This window comes from Pagrus major, chromosome 4 (assembly GCF_040436345.1).
Source record: "Pagrus major chromosome 4, Pma_NU_1.0".
In the NCBI taxonomy this organism is placed as follows: domain Eukaryota; kingdom Metazoa; phylum Chordata; class Actinopteri; order Spariformes; family Sparidae; genus Pagrus; species Pagrus major.
In genome coordinates, this window is record NC_133218.1 from 21,033,705 (window position 1) to 21,059,782 (window position 26,078).

The window sequence follows — 26,078 nt, forward strand, 5'->3', positions numbered from 1 at the left end:
TAAACCGGATTATGCCTCATTGTCACTACAATTATTACTATAACTATAATGTTGATTCAATGTTAAGTTAGCTTTTTCCTGATAACCTTTCAGATAAACGTAACATCAGTAAGTGTACACTGGAAGGTGACTTGTACCAGTGATGGAATGTAACTGAGTACATTTACTCAAGTACTGTTCTCAAGTTAAATTTTGAGTTATTTGGACTGCACTTCAGTATTCCCATTTTCTGCTACTTTATACTGCCACTCCACTACATTTTGGAGGCAAATTTTGTACTTTTTACTCCACTACAATCTGATAACCCTGGTTACTAGATACTTTGCGGATCACATGCTGAATCAGAGCCAAAGTAGCAAATCTTTAAATTAATTTATCTTATCTGATTCATTTACTGCCAGAAAATGTCTTTTGACACTGAAGTACATTTATTATCAGATACTTTAAGACTTTTATTCAAGTATTATTCTTTAGGTGACTTTCACTTAAGTGATATCTTAACATGATATCTTCACTTTTGAAGTGGGATACTCTTGGGTACTTTTACAACACTGCTTAGTACCTTCTGAGTGCCGAATAGACGTGTTTGTGCTTATATTTCTGGTCTAATCTAAAACATTTTTTTGTAATCGTTTGGTATTTAATCCCATCCAGTCACTGTCACATTTGTCTTTGTAAATTACTATGAAATGGCAAAGAATTACAATCACTACTGAAAAGGTAGTACTTGACCTACTTAACACACTGTCAGGCCAATCTAAGTGAGGCTTACATCACCTTCACTAAACAGTCTGTCACTGACCTCACAAACAACCCTGAAGACCACAACAAAGCATGTGATTATGTCTTTTGCAGAATGTGTCCTTTCAGTGGAATAACTTGTGAAAGTGCATGAAAGAAAAAACAGCTCAGACCTCAAAAGTTATCAGAAGCAATTATTATTTTTACAGCACTTTCGCAAAACAGCTTGACCCACATTCACACAATAATTGGACGATTTGCTCCTTCAGTATGTAAAAGGGCAGAGTGATGTTGTCAATACCGCTGTGTATTGTGAGCTAATAATAATCTACTTGTGAGGTTAAATTAGCTGTGTGATATCTATAGGAGGCCTGGAGAAAACATACAATGATATAACATGGCCTTGAAACAGATACGCTCGTCATTAGAATCCTTGTGATGTAACGCAGGCTTAATCTATTGTTAAAAGGCAACCTGAATACTTTATACCCAACATCTTTGATAACACAGTGTTAGGGTAAGCAGCTCTAGTTCTTGCATTCAACCTACTGTATGTAGGTTGAATGCACTTTTTGTAACCCACTTCGAACAAAAGTGGCTGTCAAATGCATACGCCGATGGACATCTAAAGATTCTCATTTTTGAACACCTCGTCTGCCACATTTTGCATCACGCAACAAGCTCATCTTTCTATCTCACAGTTTGAGTAATTTTTGATTGTCTCTTAAAAATCATGCAAGTTAATGGCCTGAATACAAACCGTTGCCGTTCTTCAACACCTTCCTCGCAGAAGGGTCGAGTCTGAATTCATCTAGAAACATTTAGAGTTGAGCAGAAAAAATGTTTCTCAATATGAGGCAGGGTTGTCAAAACAGAACTGTTAGGATTCATAAAGAAGGATATAGAGGACTGAAGTTGTCAAAATTTAAATGAAAAAAAAAATACTCAAAAAATAAATGTATCCAAAAATGTTAAGAACAAATGTCAGGATTATTTAATTTATTAAATGTGACAAATTGATACTTGTTTCAATAAACGTCCTTATGAATCTTTGTTTTACTTACCATATTTATTTACTTTGATTTAATTTATTAATTCATTTAAGTATTTATTCATGTTGTTTTTCCCTTTCTTGTTGTATTTCTTTATGCATTTCTGCTTCATTATGCACATAACAGAGCTGTCATCCAAAATGTGTCATAGGATTTATATTCGATTTTGGCTTTAGACTTCCACAGAAGGTGAATAGATCACTCAGATCTGAAATAAGTAAAACTAAACCTCAGTGATATATATACTATACTATAAATATACTTTATCTGTGAATATAGGTTTGTTTTAAGCCATTGCGTCCGAGAACAGTTCTTTACTTTTACACCGAGGACCCCTGCTGTGTACCATTTGACATTACATCACCGTGTTGCAAACAAATGCAAATAGTGTAAACAATACCAGTTTCCAGTTCCAAATAATCTTTTATTAAACTGTTATTGTAGTATACAGTGAAAAAAAAACCTTCTTTTTGCAACAAGACACAGTTATGTGTCTCAAGGTTTAGCATGAAAGAACAGTCCAACATAGAAAAGACAGTGAGCAGATCACAGTTCTGTAGTGTTAAGCTTTCCCTCTCTCTGCTTTCTCAAACACATGTAAAACTAGCTCAGCTAACTGTGTCTATCACCCAGCTGTTAAGCTTTTCAATGTGCCTTCCAGAAATCGGTCAATCGACATTTTATTCAAGGCCACCATCCATTTGCCATGCAAGCAGAGCTGGGTGTGGTTAGGTTGCAGCAACGTATCACGTCTGAACAACAACAGAAACCCTCTGACTCTTTCTCCACAAGAAATAAAACATCTACCTCTATTGTCAATACAGACTGTTTTTCACCCAATCAGCCAATTTCAACACAAAAGTTTTTAAAGAATTGTATATGGGTAGAACAAATAAAGCAAAGTGTAATCTAATCAACTGAGACTCAATGCAGGTAGCATGTACCCAGTCTTAGTGGATAACGAATGGGTAAGACTGGCAAGGCCTCTGATGAGAGATGGTAACTAAGGCAAATGCAGTGGTGCACACACAATATAAGACACATGCACACACGATCACAGAGGGCAAACACAAACCTTTTACCTCTGGGGTCAGTATTTATATCAAATCAGAAAAAATTAGCTTGTTGTACGACTTCTTTTGTCGGCACACATTTTGCTTGTAAATTAAGTACTTCATTGATGAGAAAGTGCAGCTATTTGGTAAAACTGACATTCAAAAGGGCAGAAAAAAAACTTTATTTGGAGATACTGTTTATAAAACATATTTGTCAAATATTGAACAACTCCCTACTACCGAACGTTATTTGCTGTACAGTTCAATCATTCATGTAAATAGGTCTATGTATATGATTGTAAATGTATTATATTACAGATTTCCATACAGTGTTTTATCGCTTTACGTCACATACATCTGTGCCACACGACCCCTGTTAAATGTGTCACCATGAGCTTTTCCTGGAGGGCTCTTTCACCCTTAATTATGGTATAAATACATTTTGAAGGAGTGTTTTCAACCGTGACATAACTGCATGGCTGCGTAAGACACTGAAAATATGGCTTCAATCTGTTCTGATAACCTCATGGAAAAAGTTAATGGGAGCCTCGCCTCTGAAACAATCTGGAGCCTTTGTTTGTTTGGATGCCAGGTATTGAACTCCGGCAGCCAGTTGGACTTGTTTGACTAGTCTGCGACAAAACTGAGTGACACAGTGGCAAAGATTACAGTGACACAGCATGTAGGAAGTAGAATCAAGGCATGTACTGTAAATATTGTCAGACCCAAAACCCTCAGAAAAGGAACAGTTAAAAACTATGTTTGATTATAAAGCATAACACTCAGACAAATGGGAAAAGTTAAAAGTCGACACCATAAATGAGGATTGGACACGGGTCAACACTCGCATGATTTATGTATGGATATATATAATGTTCTGTATAGAAAGAAATTAAAACATGAGGTACTCACTGGGCCTGCAAACAGAATTTAGAGGTCAAGTGAGCAACCACACCCTCAGTAAGCTGGTCATATTTATATGAATGAGGTAAGATACAAGTATGTCTAATACCAATGTAAGATTACTTTATCGCTGAAGGAAGAGGAGAACTATCCAAATCTGGTTGAGAGCCTCGAACATTTTCCATTTCCTGTTCTGAGCTGCGTAGGTGACGACACAGGCCTGTGTGTGTATGTATGTGTGCATGTGTAGACCGGGGGTATAGCGTTTAGGTCTTCTTCTTCAGCTCCTCAAACCGCCGCGTCAAATCGTCAAAGTCGATGTCATCCGAGGTGGTGGTGTTTCCGCCGAAGGAGGATGTGGGGAGTGTGTCGGGAACAGAGGGGAGTTCTGGGAGAGCGTTGTTGTCATATATCTTAGACGGGCCCGGACCTGGAGAGTAATATACGGCATTAATCTTAATTTAAGTTACAGTGTATCTATACAACAGCTCAAAAATAAGGGTGGTTAGTTTTCAATGGGCAGGAGGAAATAAAGGCTACAAAATTTAAAAGGGCCTATAATGGGAAGTCAGAAAGCAGGACAACTCAGAAAGAAAATTTAATTAAAAGGCATGAACACAAATTTTGGTGACATTTGCCAAATACTACAGTGCCCAGCGGGTTTAGGAAATTATTTCGCTTATAAAAATAAAACTATATGTCTCTGACTGTTTTTGAAGACATACATCTTCAGTAGGAAATAACTGGCATGGGGTTGAGTGCCACAGAGAGGGTAGGGAATTCAGAAAGCGTTCGGAGAGAGACTAATGCACTGTTTTTGACAATGACAAATACATAGATTAGCAGACTTATTATGCATATATTGTGGACTAGCATCCTTCCATTGCCTCTGTGGATGTCTGTGAATGCTCTCTCATGGGTATTTTGCTATTGTTTCCTGCTTTGCATTACTGTACTCCCAGATTGGTGTAATAATAGCTTTGAGATCTCTGTATAATATCTTTCCTGGTAATTTTTTTTCCATACATCTTTTAGGGTCTGTGATCTTCTCATATCTATCTCTGCTGTCATGTGTTTTTGGTATTGTAGTCGGTTCTTACAAAATCAATAAAATATTATAATAAAAACAATACAGAATAACTTCAGCTGGTGGTTGTTGGCAGAACTCACCTATTGCCTGCGAAGGAACAGACGGTTTGTCAGTTAGGTCATCAATCTGAAACCCAGAGGAAATGTGTAAGGGATCATGTCATCTTCATATTGAAATAAAGTATATTATTAAACGCGTTAGTATTGAGAAAGAATTAATAAGTGCATTCAATGATGCAGTAGTAAAAAAAAAAAGTAAGAAAACTGCAGGGGACTAAGAAACCATCACCTTTAGTTTGTTACAAAACAACCAGACTTTAGGACTTAGCTGGCCGAAGCTGTGTCAAGTACACTCGACGCTCTCATGTGTTCATCTCAATCCCACTCAGAGCAACCAACGCTGAAAGTTAGTTGTCAAAGTTAGTAACTCCAGTGTTAGTACTTGCCGCTACCTATATCCATGTGGACAAAGCAGAATTTGGGCCTACTCTGATAAATGTAAAAAAAAAAAAAAAGTAGAGGAGAGGCAAAACTGTAAGCAAGCTAAATGAACTGCTCTTCCCTGAGTGGTGCCCTGCCCTGCCCTGTCCGTCTGTCCATCTGTGGGAACAGGAAGGGGGCATGGATGGGAGGGGTGCGGTCACTTACAGACTCATATGTGGGGGGAGAAGTGGGCAGCTGAGGGGGCTGCCCTCCTCCCATGGGGTGCTGGAAGTTGTTGTAGGTTCCAACGGGAACATTAAACTGCTCCTGGAAGAAAACAACAGTCAGGTACAAGTCTGTAAGTCTGTACATTTTCTATTCTCATCAATTTCTCATCATTTAAAAATCATCCAAAGTAAGAACATTAAATCGTAGGAGATAGTCCACAGAACTCTCTGCAGGCAGCGTTGGATGGAAACAGTTTCAGAAAAAAATACCAAGAACTGAACCCAGTGATGTCTGTTGACTACTTTAAGGACTAAGTTTATAAAAAACACATGTTGAGTTGTTGAAAGTTAATTTCCGGACGATTTGAGCACCAAAAACACTGTGAATAAAGATTTAATCCATGTCACTCACGCCTATTGCAGTCTAAAGTTTCCATTCATCAAATCCAAAACGCACAACAAAACCATAAAGAATGGGGTCTTTAAAAAGGAATCTCTTACAGCTCCGTTTGGAGGTGGATAGTTGAAAGCTGTTGGCATAGGCATGGGCATGGGCATAGGCATAGCCATAGGCATAACAGGAGCGGTGAAACCTCCGCCACCACCACCACCTCCTCCTCCTCCTCCTCCTCCAGGTTTCTTGTCAATGTCCACGTCAATCAGGTCTGCCTCCTCTCCAGGACTGACCTCAGGCTGTCCAGAGACAAAGAGGTATGAATAAATAAACACTTCACAGATTTCAGAATATGTTTACTCTCGACTACGCATGCCGTCATCTTTCATTGTGAATGATAGTCACTGATTCTTTAACTCTCACCCGGACCATGGCGTCAGGTTCATACGGCACATTGTAGTTCTTGGCGATCTCTATCAGGTAGCGTTCCACCAAGATCTTGGGAGGAGCCTCCACACTCAGTTTGTGCATCAGCTATGAACATATCAGATGTATGATTAGTTGTTGCTAAAAAGATACGAGACAAAAGATTCATGCATTCTCGAACAGACTCATGAGCAGTCAATGGAAAAAATAGCCTACCCTATCGTTGACTGTGCCAATCTGGTTTGTCCTGCACAGCTTGCCATACTCCTTACTATATTTTGCACATAGCTGGTCTGATACCTGAAAGAAGAATTTAGAGATAAGACTCTCCTAACAGGAATAAATGGACAAAGCTTGTTTAATATTGTTGGCACTTTGGCCAGCACTTACAATTTTTAGTTCAGACACCTCTGACTGGAGACGAGGCGCTGCCCAGATAAGGGTGGACACTGCCTCCTGTAGGCCTGGGTCCAGCTCCCTAATTGGAGAAACACCAAAGGGTTTAACAAGAAAGACTACAAGTGACAACCAGAGAGCAAGTTTATGAAGTGAAACCCCCACATTCCCCTGATCATCCAAATTGGTCTTGGTGCACCTAGTTGGCTAAGTTACTTACTTCATGGACTGAATGAGGCCAAAGCGAGCCAGCAGCAGGTCACAGTAAAGCTCTAGGATCTCCATTGCTTCCACCAGGTAGTCTTCTCTGATGATGTGCTCCACACGGATCCGTGCGCGCTCATCTTTTCCCGATGATAGGTAATCTGCGATTTCCTTCCTTGCCTTTTGAGCAAGCTCAGCTTCATTTTAAATTGATAAACAGGAACGGGGAAAAATGTTAATACCGAGTGTAACAAGAAGCCACTGAATCCACATGAATGACAGGAGAGTAGGGCCAGTATCTTTATTATTTATTAGGGCTTACTTTTCTTTTTCTCAAGGAGTTTGAGTCGATTGATGACCAGCCGGAGGTTAACTCTTAGCCTCTCTGCTTTGAATCCTCCTCCCAGCATGATGATGGACTATCTGTGAACAGGAGAGCATGAGAGGAGCAGAATCCACACGGAAGCACAACATACAGCCGAAACCAACCTACAGTGTCCATCTAACCTCGCCCCCACCTCTGATCCAGTGACTCACTGAATCATGTGAGCATGACCTAACCATGACAGCAGAATGACTCCGCAGATTGACTCCAAACAAATACAACACACGTGTAAACATTAGGTGAGCTTGCTGACCCAAACTACGTCACAATAAGCGTTTAACAGCTCAAAACAGTTGACGTTAGCTTTAGCCTGACGCGACGGACAGCTAATGCGGCTACCGGTATGCTACTTTAAACGTTGCCATCTTGTCTCCAGCTAGCCTATATTATAATAACTTAACCATACCATTAAAGACAGGTTAAGAAACCCAAACCTTTGTACGTGCTGCCAAACCTGGCTATTACCAAGCCTTTGCTTTGTTAGCTGTCTTCTGTTCTGTCATCGTTTGCGCTAACAGTTAGCTAACTTCCCTAGCTCTCGCTAAACGCTATCAAAATCAAAACCAACTAATCAAACCCACTTAGGTAGTTTGGAAAACGGGATAATTTTCAAGTGATTAACAGTCACTGAAGCTACAGTTACTTACCTGTCAGTTGTAGTCAAGCGAACACCCCAACTTATTTGAGTTTCTGTCTGTTGTGTTTCGTCGCCTGGTTCACTTCCGTAATGATCTTTAGTGACGTCATGGGAATTTTATCTCGGGGGGCGGGGTCTGCATACTTTCTGTCAAACAGGACTCAAGCACAGGTGTGACCCTGCTCATACACTGTCGTACCATTTATGACTGATTGTATTCAAATGTTTTACCCTTTCAGCTTTATGTTTCAAAGAGACATATTGCACTTCCCGACGTACAAAGCAGTTTCTTAACCTCCATGTACTGGTTAGACCACATGCAAAACATTGCACAAGCTAATGAAATTAAGTTCATTTTAGAGTTTGATTGGCTAGAAGCATTTTAATTAGTGAGCAAGGTTAGAAAGTAACTTTCACTCACTGGAGTAGTGTACCTCACTGTATTCAAGAGGAAAATATTCACTTCTCAGATCAGCCTCAAAGATGTTATGGATTAAAAGGGCTCTATGTAGTGTTTGGAGAAGTAATTCAAACTCAGAATTTTAATATTTACAGTATTAATGAGGTAACATTACAAACAGAAATATTTATTTTTCCCCAGATCACTGTTTGAAGCTAGAAAGGTGGCAGGGTCCGCCAAATATAAACAAAGTAAAACAGTATGAAAGTGTGTTGTCCTTTGATGTCAGTTGTTTTTCTTCAGTTTATTCAGTCATTAAAACGAAAAGGGTTTGCTTGGGCATAAAAAAATCAGTCAATGAATCTCTTCTGATTAAAATTTCTTCCCCAAAACTACATACTGCACCTTTAAAACTTCATAACTTCACCAGACTAAGGTGTCTCAAACCTAAAATCACCTGATTTTACACATCTGATCTCACTTCATTATTTCAGAATCTTTGATTTTCAGCAGCTTAAATTTAAAGCCACTTAAGGGGCTTTTCTTGAGCAGCCTAGTACACACCAATCTAGCCCATTAGCGGAGGTATTTTCTTCATGATTTCCTTATGGAAAAAAAAAAGATGTCACCTGGGTTGTGAACTTTGGAGTCTTCCGACAGGCACATTGCGTTCCATCTTTACACACAAAAAATTGCTCTGATATTTTCATGTGAATGAACATTTATTATAACAGTTGAAAACACAAACATCTCGGCACTTGATTTTTATTTTAATGAAAATGGAAACATTTAACAAGGACTTTCAGATTTTAATATATTGGAGCTTTCTCATAAAAAAAATCTGTACAATAAAAAGTTGATCTTCCAAAAAAAAACCCATCACAGTTATTATAACTTGAGTTTGCCGACAGAAACCTCTTTGTGTTTCTTCTTTGAAGACTGATCCTTTGCACCTTTGATCTGGCTTTTGACCTGGTCCTGCAGCTGAGAGAAGAAGGCTTGAGAGGACTTCAGAGCCTTGTCCTTTCCTTCGTCCTGAAAAAGAGGAACGCCACGTTAGTCGAGTCTCCTCAGGAACATACACAATATTATCTAAGAATTAATGTTAAGTCTGTGTTGGCATTAAAAAGGTAGAGTATAGACTGAGCATCAGTTCGACAACAGTTTGTGATTGCAATATGCACCTAACACATGAGCTGATACTGGACAACATACTGGTTCAATTGACTGCTCCAACTATTCATCTAACCATTTTGTTGATTCAGTCAGGGGATGAAGAAAGACTCTAATCCTTTACTTGATTAAAAGTACCAATTATACATCAATGCAAAAGTACTAGTCCTATATTCAAAAGTTAAAGTATTTATTATTCAGAATGGCTCTTGTCAGTGTTATACAGTATTACTACATTTAATACGATTTGATTACTATTACTGGTGCATGAACATGTAAACAACATTTTAATGTTGCAGCTGGTTGAAAGGCTGCTAATGTGAACCATTTTAGATAAATGTTGGTAGTTTCATCTGTAACAATGTATCTTATTTTATATTCTTTAGAAGTTGTGTGTGTGAAAACTTTATCAGTAAGTGTAATTAATGCAACAGAGTATAAAGTACAATATTTCCTCTGAAATTTAAGAAGTAGAAACATTAAGTGGCATGACTTACTCCAAATCTTTTGACAGGCTAATACAGATCTCCTACTCTGGGACAAATACAGGCACTGAATGGCATACTGATCTGTGCAATGTAAGAAAGAACATGACAGAAACCACTCACCTTGAGCATCGTGGCTTTGCCTCCTTTTGTGAGTTTCTTTAGGTTTTCAGTGACTTCAGCCTTTGATAGTTTCTTGTTCTCCCCAGTTGAACTGGCCTCTTTAAGTTTCTGTCTCTTTTCTTTCTCCTTGATCTTCAGACGCTTCACCGTCTTCTTGTGACGTCTGTCACGCTTCTTGTCTGTTGATGTCTTCTCAGTGTCACCCAGAATATCTCCTGCTTTGTTCTTTTCCTTTTGTTAGAGGAGAGTATTATTAGACACACTTTGGTACTAAATATAACAAGATCTAAATGAATGTTTAAAAAATGGATTGACAACAAACCTTGACTTCTTCTGGTGCGAGCAGCGTAGCATCACTAACGCTGACTGGAGCTACTTCCTCCATCGCAATAGATGGCAGGTTAGAAACCACTTTGACCTCAGGAACAGGCTGTGGACAAAAGGCAACATCAACACAATGGCCTACTACCCCCTAGCAGTACATCATTTTATCAGGCTTTGTTCAAATTATCATTTTAAATCTACAACTTTTTTTAAATTTCCATTTTTGTGCAATTGCCCTTTTAAAGATGACATGTTTTATATTTATTTATTAGGCCTAAAAACCTTAAAATGCATAAGAAATGCAGATGAAAATATGTTTTTGCCAAATAAGCCAGTGATTTCTGACAAACACACTTCTAAACCTTTAGAGTCTTGCAAAACGATTAAATCTTAATATTTTTTGCATATTTGGTCAAGTAAAGTCAGTGCTCTCAGGCAAAACTTACGGGTTTAGGTGTGAAGTGGAAGTTGGAGAGAGCATCCAGCTTCAGGAAGAGTGTGTCCATAAGTTTTTGAATCTCTACATGGGCTGGGTTCTCCTTCTCCTCCGTCTTTGTCTGAAATAAGAAAAATACAATAATCGGATGCAGCACAGGTTTATATGTGATGGAGTAGCGATAAGAACAAAAAATAAGTCTAACCTGATTTTGTTTGAGGTATTCTTGCTCATAGATTTCTGCAAGACTCTGTTTACTCTTCTCATGGTCCAACGTTAGCCTCTTCTTATACTCAAACACCTCCTCTTTGGGTTTCTCCTTGCGGACCACATCATCAAAGGCCTTACAGGAACACAAGTCAAAGACACTGGGTTATAATCAGGAAACACAAAAGCAACAACTTATTTTTTCAGATACCATAAAACAAGTTATTGTGACATACCTGGTCTTTGATTCTCTGTTTTATAATGTCTTCAAGCTGTAGTGTGGTTTCCTCTGTGACAACAGGGGCTAAAAGAGCAAAGATAATGTATTTGAAACAGCACACAGAAAGAAATTCTTGCCATTATAATCATCAAACAACATAAACACAACACCGGATGAGGAGTCACTCACCCATCCTAGATGTCTGTTCAAACTCCACATCTTCCTCCAGCATGCTGTTCTCAGGACGAGTCTGTGCCGTCACCTCTCCTGCCAACTGCCAGGGCTTCTCTCCCAGAGCTGTTTTCTCCAGCTCCTCAATCTTCTGTGACATCTGCAGGTTAGAACAACCATAATCACCATTAGTGTGCAGAAATCAGCATTGCACTAAAACAACACAAGGGGAGGTGTCGGTGTGTTGCTTCAGGTACTAGTGAGAAATGAAACACAATTTCAGGCATGCCCCAAATTATTTCAGTCTGATGGCAACATTATCTAACATGTCGGTCTCCCATCTGAATAAGCTCTTTGGTCCCTTTTAGAAAAAAGTAATGACAGCAATCTTACTAGTTCAGATCTAGTAGCATTTTCATAATACTTTCAACACGCTACAGTCTGGCTGCACGAGCAAGAGGTTTAAACACGCAGAAAGAGAGAGTGAAATGTGTGTGACAAACACTGATTATGACTGCTGCACCACATTTAGGCCACACAGACTGACAGATCAAACAAAATTTTAAACCTGGTTACCTTTTCTTGCCGTTTCTCAAATGATGACTTTGCCTCAGACTTCGCTGTGCTTATACTTTTCCCTCCAAAAATGTCCTCCATGTCTTCTCCCTCGCTGTCCTCATCCCCAGAGAGGTTAAAGGTGACTTTCTTATGTGATGATTTGGACTGACTTCCATCTTCATCCCTGGCAAAAGGTAGACAAAAACATGCTGGAATGGAATCATACTCAACCAAATGTGCTTCTCCCACACATAATTATACACACACGTAATTTTAATCACACTTACTCATCATCACCCTCCTCTTCACCATCATAATCATCTTCCTCGTCATCAAATTCTTCTTCACCTTCACCCTGGCTTTCATCCTCGCCATCTGACTCGTCATCTGCTTTAGCAGGTTTACTATCCACAGCATCAAAGAAGTCCTTGTACTTGAGATTCCTTGAGCTCTTTGCCTGTAAATATAAACAATAATACATGTATTAGAATAGATATACTTTATTTCCTGTATTCTGAACCATCAGCACACAATAAGAGTGAGAATAAGTGATAAAATACATACCGTGTTTTTCTTTTGCTTTTTTGTAGAAAGTATTTCCTCTAGGTCGAGATCGTCATCATCATCAGAGGGCAGGTCCTGGAAATAGTCTAAGTCATCTTCATCCCCATCCTCTTTTCCCTCTCGTTTGTCCATATCATCAAGAAATGACTCCATCTCTGACAGTTTGAAGAACTTATCGTCAACCTCAGAGGGGACCACTTTTGTTTTGGAGCCTTTTCTTCCAATGTCCTTCTTCTCTTTCTCTCGCTTCTCCAGAGCATCCACGTCAAAATCTAAATCAGAGTCCTCATCTGTGAAATCATCAGCCTCAGCAGCCATTTTCCTGGACTGTCTGGGTGTTTCCTCCTCCTCTTCTTCAACATCATTATCAATATTTTCATCATCAGTCTCTACTTCTTCCTCATCACTATTCTCTTCCTCCTGCTCTGCCAGCAACGTTAATGTCCCATCTGACAAAGCCTCGTCAGTGGCATTTTTAAAGTGTTTCAGTAGAGAATTGTTCTGCAGCTCCAGTTCCTGCCAGATCTGCTCTTCATCAAAGTTTTCCACCACCAGCAAAGCCAACGGACTGCCTTTATACTCTGCAGGCTCCTGAGCTTTTTGGAGGTCATACAGGGTCTTTGTGAGGGAAGTGAAGTCTGCTGCCACTCCATCCTGAAGGCTGAAAAGGGGGAAACACACAATTAGTATGGCAACTGTGGTGCATTATAAAAAAAAAAGATTTGTATTTGTACAATAGACATCTATGAAATTGGGTCTTCAATGCAAGGGTTGGTACAGTTATTCCATCATTTACGTATGAGGACATGTTAGATATTGGCATGGTAAATTGGCTGTGATTTGGTCATTTACTTGGTAATTTAATCAATAGCATACTCTCAGGTTAAACATATAATATTGTCTCAACACAACAACATAATGTGATAGAACTACCATTACACTGAATTACTGCAACCATTTGGCATTGGAATTATGGAGTTAGTTATTATGGAGTATGGTGCCTTTTTAATTTTAACATTTTGGTGTTTTAAGATGGCTTTTTACAAAGAATTTTAGAGTTTTCCTGCCATGTATTAATGCATATTATTTCCAAAATAAACACACTTATGAAATCAAACAACATTTAAAAGGCAACAGCTGCCATTTCACAACGCAAATGTGTTTAACAAGTCTGTTGATAGTTTAGACCTTCATATATTTGAGTTTATTTCATCGATTCGAGTTTATATCAGGGCGGCGTATTTAATTTATTCCAGATATTTGAACTTTCAAAAACTATTCAGTTTCCTGACAGTTCTGTGTTTTGCTTGTTTAAATCTATTTGAGTTCAGACACACATACATCTTGTCAGGTGTATTAAACAGCCTTGTCCAACATTACACCCTTAAATCTGTGTTATATAAATGGTTTGTAGTGAATGAATGAATAAAGAATATGACTTAGGTGCTGCATCTTATTTGCAATTTGCCATTTAAGTTAGTTCCTATTTAGATACTGTAACATTTGAACGCACCACAGCTGGCTATCCTGCAATACATTATGTATCACAGTCACATCATGGAAACACTTTATAACAACAATCATTAATAAATGGTAAATATATAGTTGATTAAACTTCAGTTAATAGTTATTTCAGTGTTAAAAACATTAAATGCTTGATAAACCATTTTTAACCGATGGTAGTTTGTCAAATTGCTAATGATGTTTCTAATATTTTGTAAATGTTAATAAATGCTGTGTACTTCACCTATAAACATTATTTGAAAGTTGCAACTGATGTTTATAAACATTCCCAAGTCCTTTAAAAGTTTATAAAGCATTTACATTTTTTTTAAACAGCGAAATAAATATTAATTTAAGATTATTAACTATACATTTTAGCTATTAGCCACATCATCCTTATCACGTGCAGCATGGTATTGTACTGATTACTTGTTTCTTCCACTAATCAATAAACAACTATATTAATACAGTATGGTAAACTAACAGAAAGCCAACGTGTAGATGCATGCTAGTTGAGTTTTCTGTGGTTGTTTTGGAAGAATACATGTGATGACTGGGACGACTGTCATCACTTCACAAGTCGTCCGATTAAGGACATGTAGCTAGCCTCGTTAGCATAACATTAAATGGTTACAACAACAAAGCGACTCCACAAATAGCTAACAAATACTGCCAAACCCTTATTAAGTTTTTACGAGGTTGACTGTGACAGCTGGCTAAAAGTTAACGGTGCTAACGCTAGAAGTTCATGCAATTAGCTTTAGCTAGCGGTTAGCTAGCGGAGCCACTTCTCTTCAAACATGCGTCCACGACGACGTTTAACAGCTTCTTCACAACACGAGCATACAAACAGACAGCACACACTTGCCTCAGATAGTTTTCTGGCTGTTCTGTGTTGGCATTTATTTTCTTTACACACTCCTCCAGCACGCTCAACATATCGCCGCTTGCCATCGTTCCCCCCACATGTGTGACCGTGTGTGTCGCAGGTAAACAGGCTCTCCGAGAAACTCTTCCGCTGCTGTTATTTAGTTCCGAGATACAAACATGGCGTCCGCCGTGCTGAAGGTTGCAGGTTGGTTTGTGTCAATAATTATCAAACTACCAGACACATGCTTTTCTCTGCTGTTTCTGCATTAGCAAATATCAATCTGTTCGACCTCTGCTTTACCGTCGAACAAGCTTCGTTACACTAAGTTACTGTCGAAGTTAAACCCATGTTAACGTTACAAAACCGGTTTGTGTACTTGCAGCGGGTACATGCTACTTCGCATGCTACCAATCCATTCTTATATTTACCAATGAGCAGATGTTTTCTTCTCACAGACCGTAAAACAGAAATTTTGAAGACATTTGTGACTTGTATCAGTGTTTTAACTTACTGTATGTGTATCAGCCATGAAACTCATGCTGTGCAGCCAAACATGGTTCAAACTCACAGACCTTTATTTTGAAATCTAGTGGTAGTTTCAAAGGTACCAATCGTTGGGCTGAATCTGGGGCAATGTGTGTAAAATAATGCACAACACATCTAGAATGTTACCATTTAATGAACATGGCTTCATTTCACTGTGTAAACATCATCTGAAGTGTTATATACCACATGTGATACTGTCAGAGAGTGAGGAACAAGATGATTTTTCCAATTCTTCAAGGAAAAAGAGCAGAAAATTGCATGTAAAAACTATAGTTTAAGCTCCAACTGTGTTTAAATCTTGTTTATCCAGTGGCAGGTCTTTCCAGATGTTCCCGTCTCACACTCATGAGAGCACATTCAACCACAGCACCCCTCCACCAGGGCGTCCCTGGATCGGTGTGGAAGCTGGGGAGGCTGAACCACATTGCCATTGCCGTCCCTGACATGGAGAAGGCCACGGCTCTGTATCGGGACGTGCTGGGGGCCACGGTGAGCGACAAGGTGCCCCTGCCCGAGCACGGCGTCTACACTGTGTTTGTGGAGCTCGGCAACACCAAGCTCGAGCTGCTCCATCCTCTGGGCGAGAAAAGCCCGATCTCTGGCTTCTTACAGAAGAACAAGTCTGGAGGGATGCACCACATTTGTATTGAGGTGAGACAGTGATTTCATGCACATTCAGTCAGTATAAATCCACTTCAACTCTCAGATATGAATAAAACTTTATCACTGCAAAGATTGTTATATCTAATAACAGAATAAGTACAGGTGTAACTAATAACAATGTGGGCTGTGTCCCCTGAATGTGGGCAGTTCCATATAAAGCATGCATGACAGGCTTTTTCTCATATGCTTGGAAAAGCACAGGCGTTACATTATTGATGGCTCTGTCCAGTGAGCCGTGACAGCGACACTAGAACCCTGAAACCGAAATATCTAAATAAAATCAGCCATGATTAATTTTATTACGTAAACCTGTGCTTTTCCTACTGAGACAGATCTGTGTGGACTTTGTCTGATGAAGGTCTGAGGTTAATAAAGTGAGTTCAAGTGATGATTCGGCATCTTTTCAAGTTTTTGATCCAAAGCACTTGTGACATTTGCTTTGGATAAGGTGTGTGTAAGGTGTTTCTTTTAAATTACCATATGAAAAAAAATTCCTGTAAATGAGGCCAACACTGAAGCCCTGATGGCACCGACACACCTCAGTGTACTGATTTCATTATTCATTCATTAGTTACACCTGTGTTTGATGAGTCAAAATGTCCACCGTAAGAATGGTCCTATTTATCTCTCATCTCATCTCATTATCTACCGCTTTTTCCGTGAGGGTCGCGGGGATGTTACCGCGCTATCCCCTTTCACGGGGTTGCAGGGGTTACTGGAGCCAATCCCAGTTTCTCTATGGGCGAAGGCCAGGGTACATCCCTGGACGAGTCGCCAGCTCATCGCAGGGCCCTTTCTGATGGCAGAGGCTGCCACACAGGGTGCCATCTGCACATCAGGAGCAATTTCAGTAGGAGTAGTTCAGTATCTTGCTCAAGGATACTTCGACATATAGCTCGGTTCTGCCCAGCGACCTTCTGATCACTAGTCACCTGCTCTACCCACTGAGCTACAGCCGTCCTATTTTATAGTTACACAAAATAAAAATAAACATAGCAGCTCTGTTGAGTTTTGTTCTAGTTTTGAGTCTGGAGACCAGCATTTACCTTTTTAGTAGAAGATTCAAAGATTTCTTCTGCTTCTGCTATTTGAGAATGTCCTTGACTTTGTTATTGAAAGACACAGCTCAGTGTGACGTGTGTTGACATTCAAAGTCTGTTGCTTGACTGAGCGTTTAAAGGTTATCAGTATGATAGAGCGTTTATCAGATTAATGATTAACAGTTTTCTTCTTGGTTGCAGGTGGACGACATTAACGCTGCAATAGTTGACCTGAAAGCAAAGAACATCAGAACTCTGTCAGCAGAGCCCCGAATAGGTGCTCATGGGAAACCAGTGATGTTTCTCCATCCTAAAGACTGTGACGGTGTGCTGGTGGAGCTGGAGGAAGCATGAACGTCTCAGTCTGACTAACATGGATTGTGGGAGCTGTTAATTCACATATATGGAGTATATTCCACCTTCAGTTTGGCAAATCTCTATAACATTTTGTACCATGGGTCTTTTTTGCACTTAGGTTTTGATCTTCTCATTTCAGTGAGGTGCCTCAAAGTTTGGTTTCAGTGCTGTTTTTGACTTCACTGTTTTGTTGGGAATAAATTAAAAAGTGGCGTGTGCTTTGACTTTTTCCCTAACATGTGAATCTCCATCTGCATGAGTCCACAGTTCACTTCACTTTCCTGAAGTAGGATGACTGCATGCAGGATCCAGTACATGCTGCTGAGAGAAACTGATTTAAGCTTTTTTTAAAAAACATTTTAAGTGTTCAGAATGCAATTCAAGCTGATGATGGTACTATTGTGTTGGATGGCATTCTATTATATAATTTGTATTTTAGGGAATTTTTTTTAACCATAATATAACTGATATATTGAACTTTTACATGATCAAAAACTGCAAACTGTTTTAATTTCACTCTGCTGACGAAGATTCTAAAATTAGAAGGTATGAATTGAAATTTAAATCTACGTTTTCAATAATGCATTTTTAATTTGTAAAGGTCAAGTTTCCATACAGGATGGCACGCTTTTTGACTCCCAATGCAGATATAAAATATTAATCACTTCAATGTTTTTTATGCAAAATCCAAACAGGAAATATTCTTTAGTTTTACAGTTGGCTAGAAATCCAAATCATTCACAGATGACATTCATTTAATGTTGAGACACATTTCTTTGGCATGCACTGCACACTGTACAAATAAAAACTTTTCATTTATTGAAGTTGATTGATAGTTATGTATTAGATCATTTAAAGCCACATCAAAACACAGATATTTTTAATTACTAATGGTGATTATTAGGTCACCACTAGAGGGCGTGACACTAGTATCAACCATTGGCGCCAACAATAATCCCAGACAGAAATGTCTGTGATTACAAAAGGAGAGGAACTCATGGTGACGCAGGTCTACCCTCCAACATTTCATTTAGGCTTCCTGTGAAAACGCTTTCTTGAAAAGAGGTTTCTTGGTAGGAAATTCCCTGACTACTTCACTTTTTTATAAGACCTCTAAACCAGGGCTGCCCAAAGTGGGTCCAACCCGCTACCGTAAGGTTTGATTTGGCCCACAAGATGTTTCAAGTGAAAAAAAATAAAACCCATAACACAAAAATAAAAATTCTAATATGAATCAGTTTATGCTGTTTTATTTTTTGTGAGGTAAAAATGCTCTTTAAATATGTAGGCCCCTTAACTGTTAATTATTTTTTATAATCTGAGCATGACAGGAGAGACTTTGTGTAGGACGTCTGTCAATTCAGGGATCGTAATACAACCGAGGCACTGAGAGCCAAGTGAAAAAAACGTAAGAAGCTTTGAAGAACTATCCTCGTAAAACATCTTTTCATGTATTTCTTCAATCATAGACACAGGAGAGAAAACAATTCAGATCAAACCTAGAAAATAGATCACCAAAATAATTTGTTCTCAGTTGCCTCTCAGTATAGTGTCATTTTGCATCTTAACACAATAGTTGTTTGCTTTTGGCCTTTGGTCTGCCATTAACTTTCAGGTTTGGCCCTCCCTGCTTTAAACGGTACAAGTACATTTCAGGAGATCAAAACAGAAGTACTCAGACACTCAAGAGACCAGTGGCAATTTGCTAATGCCTTGAGACACAGATGATCATAATTAGTTTCACATCAAGCTGCTCATTTTGGATTTTTGGTGTATATTTTCTGGAAACCACGGGCTCTGAGGAAAACAGTAGTTAAGTTCTTCACATTCAGATAAACATTGTGATTATTGTCCTGATTACGTGTGTTTGGAGTCTCCTTCAACTACCAAAAATTTGTTTAAGTACAAGAGCCAGATCTTTTAAAACATTTAATTTGCGTAGATATAAAAACAGACCTGACAATGGAGCCTTTGTAAAAGTTATTAGAGATTACTGAGGCACGACTCATGGGTGACATTTTACTAAATGCTGGCAGCCTAGTTCTGTTTTCTCTAGCACTGGAAGTGAAACAGATCACCAGTACCATAACTTCCTGTTTTTGTCAACTGGGGAGTTTTGCTGCCCGCTGCCCTACCCACCCTTTTTAAAACCACATTAAAAATGAGACTAAGCAGAATCCAGAGGGTTCGTTTTATTTGTTTAGACAGGTCTTGGCATAAAACACAGCAAATACATAGTAATGACGCAGGCATCGACAGCAGAGGGAAGTGCAAGATACAACAGTGGGCTTTGAATGTAGTTGCCCACAGCTCTGGGAACAGGGGGTTATAGAAGTAAGTAATTTAGAGGAATGGCAATAACGACATGAATAATATAAGACGTTTAAATGACTAGCCGGTATCATGCAGATGGTTTCATATTTTGAAAAGCAAGATACAAATATACATATATAGAAAGCTTTTGTGAATGTGATCTGGAGGGAATTTAGCTGCTGTCTTTGCCCAGGGTGTGTTTGTCAAACAGGTACTCTGCCATGCCATTCTGAGGAGCACCCATGCGGCGCAGGTTGGTCACCCAGTCTGCCAGTTCTTTGATGGATTTGACCTGCTCGTCCAGGAAGTGTGTCTCGATAAAATCGCACATCTGAACGAAGAGAGAGTTCAATTACATTAGAGGAAACACACACTAAATTTAACAGAAATAATGACTAAAATGGCTGTTTACTGTTGACTGTTACGTTTTGCAAGAAAATACATAAATAACTATACAAATAAATACTGAATAAATGAAATGGTAAAACAAATGAAATATATAAGGGAATTAATACAAAGGTAAATAAATACAGAAGCAATTTAAAAGAGGAATATAAAATTATCTTTATTTATTGAGCCATTTATTCATTTAGATATTTTTGGCAGTTTCAGTTCTCTGTAACATCACGCATGAGTTGAACTGACATTTTTTTGAGAATGCTATTCTTATGCTAGTATTGTTCAGTGAGTTACAGCTCTGCCTAATCCACGGGGTTTAAAAAATAAACTTGAACAGATTATTGGTAAAAAACTAAAAATAAAGTCAGCAATCCGCTGCATAGCACTAAAAATAGTATTTGCTTGAAATACCTCAGCTGTACTTTGTGAATGCCAGATCAAAGTTGAACAGATATTTTCAGATCTTGCACAAAACGAAACTGTAAACCTGCAGAGCAAATCTATTTCTGAAGTGCAGGTGTACAACCAGTGTGTACGTGTTACATGCTCATGCTCAGATCTAAGTATTTTTTAAAACTCTAACAAGCTACCTGGTTTAGCTAGTATGCTTCTTAAATATCTTTATATGTATTTTGAGAATATGGGATTGATTTTTCTCCAAAAACTGAAATGTGATACAGAAGGAAAAAAAAAAGTTTGCTTTGCTGCAGAACTGTCAAGCCCTGATTTTATACTCACATGTGGGTCGGTGTGATCAGAGCAGAGCTTGTGCAAGTCCAGCAGGGACTGATTCACACTTTTCTCAAGCTGCAGGGCACATTCCAGGGCCTCAACACCACTGCCCCACTCATCCCTCTCTGGCTTCTGCAACACAAAGCAGGGCAGAAAAACAGTGAGACACTCATTAAATGAGGCCAATGACCCAACCCCGGACAGAAGGATTTCTGCGTATTTGAGAGTGGGTTTGCCGTTTAACGTTTAACTCAGACGTTAAAAGGGTTGTGTTTGTGTGTAAGTAAAAGATAAGCAGCATAGTACACTCACGCCCTCTCTATCTTTTTGGTTTTAAGTTACCCTCCCGTCATGGGCTGTATGATAGCCCAGAACAAGAAATCTCACACCCTGTGCTTATGTTGAAACACACATACAACTGAAGAATGTACCAGATCAAATATGAGCTCATACCCTGACATCTTGTAGGAAAATCCTTCCCCCCCTCTGGTTCTGCATTTTCATTAGCTTCTCGGCATGCTCCCGCTCCTCATGTGACTGATTACGGAAGAACTTGGCAAAGTTGTTCAATGCCTGGTCATCCCGGTCGAAGTAGTATGCCTGTGTGGAGAAAAGAGGGTAATGTAGGTGTTCTTACAAACAGCCATTTCCTTCAGGTGAAGCAAAAAAGTTCTCAAATGTGTCCAAACATACCACACAACTACCTAGCTGCCAAGATTATTACATAAAGCTAAAACTAGACAAATTCAGTGATAAAAGAAAAACTTAACTGTTAAGAACTATGTGCTTCCATTGATAAGGTTTTATTTGTTACACATTGCTGGTGGTTAAAAACATTTGAGCCCATAAGAGACAAGAAAATTATACACAGAACTTTCTAAAACATCCTAATTAAACATGACTTTTAGATTTATTTAACATAAACGTGGTAAATCAGTTCTGAAACAAAGCAGAAAGTATGTTTAACAATTAAAATTTAACACACATAAGATATATAAACCCCTTTAAACACACAGCTGTGCGTGGGACTGAAAACAGCGCTTAGAGGGAAAAAGTTTTTTTTTTGTTTGTTTGTTTTTTTACGGGCAGCCGATGCACTCTCTGCCCTGTTCTTTGTATATAATCTCAAAGGGAACTTCAACCTTTGACTCATTTTCCCTCAGTTCAAACATGAGATATCAAATGTACACCGAAAAACTCACTCACGTGTTTCACAAGTTATTTTTTAAATGAAAATGGCTGCTGATGGTGACTTTTAAATCATCAAGGCTGCGCCTGCCTGACTTTCATTATCCAAACATCCCACCTGTCTTTTCCCATCCATCTAGAAGGCTGTCGGCACACTGGCCACACTTGGCGGGTACGTGACAATACACATCACGAGCCCACTCAGCACAGCTGTTACACAACGATAACAGTCTAGTTAAAAGGAATTAGAATCACTTCTCGATAATAACAGGCATCAGCATAACTGTTCCCCTTATGCTGACGCGTACTACCTGTATTATCATCCGCAGTTCAACCCTGGGTTTTACACTCATTCCTACTCACTCAGCTACTTTTCTCTGTACACCTATTGAACTCTCACCATAGACAGGTAGACGTAGGAGGCGTACAGCTCCAGGTTGATCTGCCTGTTGATTGCAGCCTCGCAGTCCTGGTGGAAGTTCTGTCTCACTTGGGAACTCATGGTTCTGAAACACCGTAAACAAACGTCTTACTAAACACACAAACATGACTCAAAATTGTACATCTTACATGTGTGGCATAAATATACAGTAAGTCTCTACAGTATGTATCACAAGTCCAATAGATAAAGAAGCAGCATTTTAATGATAATACATTTTATTTGTATAGCGATTTTCATGATACTCAAGGACACTTCACAAAATTTCATTAGAAAAGGACACCAACACATTAAGAACATATAATTCAAATTATATCATAATTATATGGAAATTCTGATGAGTAATTCTCACCATTTTCTGATTTATTACAAACTCAACTATTAATCAAAAAAGTAAGAGATTGACTTGGTCAACTGAATTGACATTTAAAATAATCATGAGTTGCAGCCTTACTCATAGTAACGACATTTACTTCTCCAATATTGCTCTATTACATGTACTTCCCATTTTTCTAGTTAGTTTCTATTATATCACACTGGACATCATAGTAAAGCTGCCATGCGTCAGTGCTAAAATTATTTTTCACTCAGGTAAAAGTTGTGCATTTAATATATATATATATATATATATATATATATATATATATATATATATTGACTGACATGTTTTTTTATCCAACATTAGACTAAAGTGACTGATGAAATATGCCATTTTTACCGTCTACATTGGCAAGCCTCTGTGGCTGTGAGGCAATATTCAGACCTCAACAAAATATTTAGTGAAATGATCGTATCACATCGATGAGCCCTCACTTCAACACATGGCACAGTATATTGCACCAGACCTGATTATTAACTCAATACCTGCTGGTTTGGCACAGCTATATTTTGTGAAGAACAGCCAAATCATATCAGGCAAGTCACAGTTCAGAGCTCATATTAACTTTTCATGATGCAACAGTTACGTCAAACATCGCATGGAAGTACGCATTAGAGTGATCTTAAAGGGGCACTATATAATTTAAGAGAAAAAATTCACACTCAGAATTTTAATATTTATAATAATAATAATGAAGTAATAATACAAACTCAGAAATATTTATTTTTTCACAACTGAATAAACAAGCTGTTCTTCGAGGAAAATAAGGTCCCCAAACACTGTTTGAAGATAGAAAGGTGGCAGGGTCCGCCACATGTAAACACAGTAAAACAGTATTAAATTATGTTGTTCTTTAAGGTCAGTTTGTTTATTCAGTTTATTCAACCATGACAACAAAGAGTTTGTTTATTTAGGCATAGAAAAAAAATGTCAATGGAGATCTTTCACTTCTGATTAAAATTTCTTCCCCAAAACTACATAGTGCACCGTTAAAGTTGCGCGAACATACAGCAGGTTAGTTTCCAAAACACAGGATTGTTTAGTTCACCAGCTCCATTGTTGTTGTGGTACACACCTGGCACTGAAGACAGCTCAAGGCTGCAAAGCTAACTGCGTCAAGGCCACACTAACGGCGGCGGCAACCAGATAAACAACCGCGCCAGTGCCAACGTTAGCATACATTTACCCTGCTGAACATCTTAAAACATTAACGTAGCGCATATATACGATGAAAGGAAAGCTTGGATAAATATGCTTACCAGATGTGGTTGGTCTTCTCGTCAGGAGGTCGGAAAGCTGTCGGAGTGGCTGTCACCGTTAGCAAAACAGGTATAGCTAGCTAGCAAAGCTAAACGTGTTTATGATAAACTGGCAAGCAGAAGTTTCGAGGTGATTAAAGTTTGATTTGTTGTTATCGATGATAGGATGAGTGATCAAAGTGATTATTCCCGTCCGGGGTTGTTGGAAGACAGTTGAGAGGTTGCCGTTCAAGCACTGTTGAAGCAGGTAACCTTCACTGTCCGCTAACGAGAGGATCGACTGTGAGCTGTCTCGGCCTGAACCCCCACTAATAAGAAGTGGTACGGGCCGTGACGTCACTGACAGTAAGAGGGCGGGGCATAGAGGCTGCAGCATCATGTTTTCATGCTCGGAGGGTTTTTCCATGTTTTTTTCCCCCTCTGTGATGGAAAAAACTCACTACTCATACTTTCGTCTTTATGGCACTTTATACATCTACATAACCACACCCACATTCCTCTTCATTTCAGAGGAAAATAATGAGCTTTTGACTCAACTCGATTTGTCTGAAAGCTACGTGCTGACATTAACATTTTTTAATGAAAACATCTGATTAGTGAATGACATAGACTACTAAATGATAGATTTCTCTATCAGTAGGCTTTATAAATCAGTTAAATAAGGCCCACCTTGTCCTGCTGTTTACAAAAAGATATATATATATATATATATATATATAATAACACAACACTGAAAGAAGCCTTTTGAGCACAATGACTATTTTGACTATTTATGTTTTGCTGGTAATACACCTTGATGTGTAAAAGAGGGATTTGGCATTTAATTGTCTTTTTTTAACAGAGTTTATTTCTTAATTTGTTAGTACAGTTTTGAAGAATGATTGCATGAACATGTCTTAACTAATAACATCACCCCTACCCCCACGGCCCATGATAACATTCAGAGGATATATAGCTTAGATTGCACAAGGAAAGTAAATAGACAGATAAACAAATATACAATTAATGTAAAATATGTTAGCGAGGCAAAAGACAAGAGACTCTGTTTAGTTGTATCATAAATAAGATTTTGTGTTACGACACCAAATAGGACAAGGAAGGCTGATGGTTCTAAGGCTTCATCAACAGCACTGGCAAGCACATAAAATATTGGTTGCCATAAATTTAATAATTTAGGATGCATTTAATTTTCTAATGGGTCTAAGAAGTGATGAGTAATAGATTGAAGTTTAATTAATTAAAAGTTTGTGGTTTTACAAACAAAATACAGCTTTGTAGCCAGGCTTGGGGTGTAACAGAATACATGTGAAGAGAAATGTAACTGTATTCCTGTAATTAGATTACAATATACATTAAGCAAAAAAGGGGAATACTAACAGGATTATAATTTTAAAATAAAGACTGATATACTAATCTGTAACCAAGCACACACTTCTAAACTTCACACAACATCACTCTGGTCTTGAGTGAAACCGAATACACAAGTGTGACACACATGTTATTAAGATTACATAAAATTAATCTTATTGATATTTATGTTCTCTTTATTTGCATATTGTTTGCTATTGAGGTAAATCAGAAGTAACAAAAAGTAATCAAGTTACATTACTTTAATATTGTGATACTGGGATTACGTTACTGACTGCATTGTTTAATAGGTAATAAGTAACTGTGTCGGAATATATTTTTAAAGTAACCCTTCCAACCCTGTATGTAGCTGTAATATCTGTCCCACAACTGTGAATGAGTAAACTGGCTGTCTTTTTTTGGGCAGGATATTTAGGATTAGGAGTGTT

The 26,078-nt window shown here is 38.5% G+C and overlaps 4 protein-coding genes and 1 long non-coding RNA gene across 5 annotated transcripts; 1 reads left to right on the forward strand and 4 right to left on the reverse strand.

Moving 5' to 3' along the window:
• Positions 1–2,196: 2,196 nt before the first annotated feature.
• ist1 (IST1 factor associated with ESCRT-III) lies at positions 2,197–8,024 on the reverse strand. The gene is made up of 10 exons (XM_073464412.1): positions 7,943–8,024; positions 7,233–7,333; positions 6,927–7,107; positions 6,701–6,788; positions 6,527–6,610; positions 6,308–6,418; positions 5,992–6,183; positions 5,489–5,590; positions 4,922–4,967; positions 2,197–4,181 (listed from the first exon to the last, which is right to left on the reverse strand). Exons 2-10 carry the CDS (start codon positions 7,318–7,320, stop codon positions 4,018–4,020), a joined length of 1,056 nt encoding a protein of 351 aa, XP_073320513.1. The 5' UTR covers positions 7,321–7,333; positions 7,943–8,024; the 3' UTR covers positions 2,197–4,017.
• Positions 8,025–9,035: 1,011 nt separating this feature from the next.
• On the reverse strand, positions 9,036–15,069 carry mphosph10 (M-phase phosphoprotein 10 (U3 small nucleolar ribonucleoprotein)). The gene is made up of 11 exons (XM_073464015.1): positions 14,965–15,069; positions 12,594–13,254; positions 12,317–12,486; positions 12,048–12,213; positions 11,490–11,631; positions 11,317–11,384; positions 11,079–11,216; positions 10,884–10,994; positions 10,436–10,543; positions 10,114–10,344; positions 9,036–9,367 (listed from the first exon to the last, which is right to left on the reverse strand). The coding sequence occupies exons 1-11, from the start codon at positions 15,048–15,050 to the stop codon at positions 9,221–9,223; spliced, it is 2,028 nt and encodes a 675-aa protein (XP_073320116.1). The 5' UTR covers positions 15,051–15,069; the 3' UTR covers positions 9,036–9,220.
• Positions 15,070–15,098: 29 nt separating this feature from the next.
• mcee (methylmalonyl CoA epimerase) lies at positions 15,099–17,797 on the forward strand. The gene is made up of 3 exons (XM_073464017.1): positions 15,099–15,171; positions 15,824–16,164; positions 17,418–17,797. Exons 1-3 carry the CDS (start codon positions 15,144–15,146, stop codon positions 17,568–17,570), a joined length of 522 nt encoding a protein of 173 aa, XP_073320118.1. The 5' UTR covers positions 15,099–15,143; the 3' UTR covers positions 17,571–17,797.
• LOC140994410 (uncharacterized) lies at positions 15,629–17,345 on the reverse strand. The gene is made up of 2 exons (XR_012178735.1): positions 17,223–17,345; positions 15,629–16,135 (listed from the first exon to the last, which is right to left on the reverse strand). It is a non-coding gene; the product is annotated as an uncharacterized lncRNA (long non-coding RNA).
• Positions 17,798–19,745: 1,948 nt separating the features above from the next.
• fth1a (ferritin, heavy polypeptide 1a) lies at positions 19,746–24,592 on the reverse strand. The gene is made up of 5 exons (XM_073464016.1): positions 24,283–24,592; positions 22,606–22,711; positions 21,471–21,617; positions 21,024–21,149; positions 19,746–20,217 (listed from the first exon to the last, which is right to left on the reverse strand). The coding sequence occupies exons 2-5, from the start codon at positions 22,705–22,707 to the stop codon at positions 20,059–20,061; spliced, it is 534 nt and encodes a 177-aa protein (XP_073320117.1). The 5' UTR covers positions 22,708–22,711; positions 24,283–24,592; the 3' UTR covers positions 19,746–20,058.
• Between the last annotated feature and the right edge of the window lie 1,486 nt (positions 24,593–26,078).

Bases quoted from the DNA above. Each gene is read 5' to 3' on its own strand.
- ist1 (XM_073464412.1), bottom strand. From the start codon at position 7,320: ATGCTGGGAGGAGGATTCAAAGCAGAGAGGCTAAGAGTTAACCTCCGG. The intron at 5,591-5,991 runs GTAAGAGATTCC...GTTTTCTTCCAG, and splicing joins ATCCACCTCCAAACGGAGCT to GAGCAGTTTAATGTTCCCGT. The intron at 4,182-4,921 runs GTGAGTTCTGCC...ATTACTCTCCAG, and splicing joins TGTTCCTTCGCAGGCAATAG to GTCCGGGCCCGTCTAAGATA.
- mcee (XM_073464017.1), top strand. From the start codon at position 15,144: ATGGCGTCCGCCGTGCTGAAGGTTGCAG. The intron at 15,172-15,823 runs GTTGGTTTGTGT...TTGTTTATCCAG, and splicing joins CGCCGTGCTGAAGGTTGCAG to TGGCAGGTCTTTCCAGATGT. The intron at 16,165-17,417 runs GTGAGACAGTGA...TCTTGGTTGCAG, and splicing joins TGCACCACATTTGTATTGAG to GTGGACGACATTAACGCTGC.
- fth1a (XM_073464016.1), bottom strand. From the start codon at position 22,707: ATGAGTTCCCAAGTGAGACAGAACTTCCACCAGGACTGCGAGGCTGCA. The intron at 21,150-21,470 runs GTATGAGCTCAT...TTTGTGTTGCAG, and splicing joins TTTTCCTACAAGATGTCAGG to AAGCCAGAGAGGGATGAGTG. The intron at 20,218-21,023 runs GTGAGTATAAAA...CTCTTCGTTCAG, and splicing joins CTGATCACACCGACCCACAT to ATGTGCGATTTTATCGAGAC.
- mphosph10 (XM_073464015.1), bottom strand. From the start codon at position 15,050: ATGGCAAGCGGCGATATGTTGAGCGTGCTGGAGGAGTGTGTAAAGAAA. The intron at 12,487-12,593 runs GTATGTATTTTA...TTATATTTACAG, and splicing joins AAAAGCAAAAGAAAAACACG to GCAAAGAGCTCAAGGAATCT. The intron at 9,368-10,113 runs GTGAGTGGTTTC...CCTCTTTTTCAG, and splicing joins GCAAAGCCACGATGCTCAAG to GACGAAGGAAAGGACAAGGC.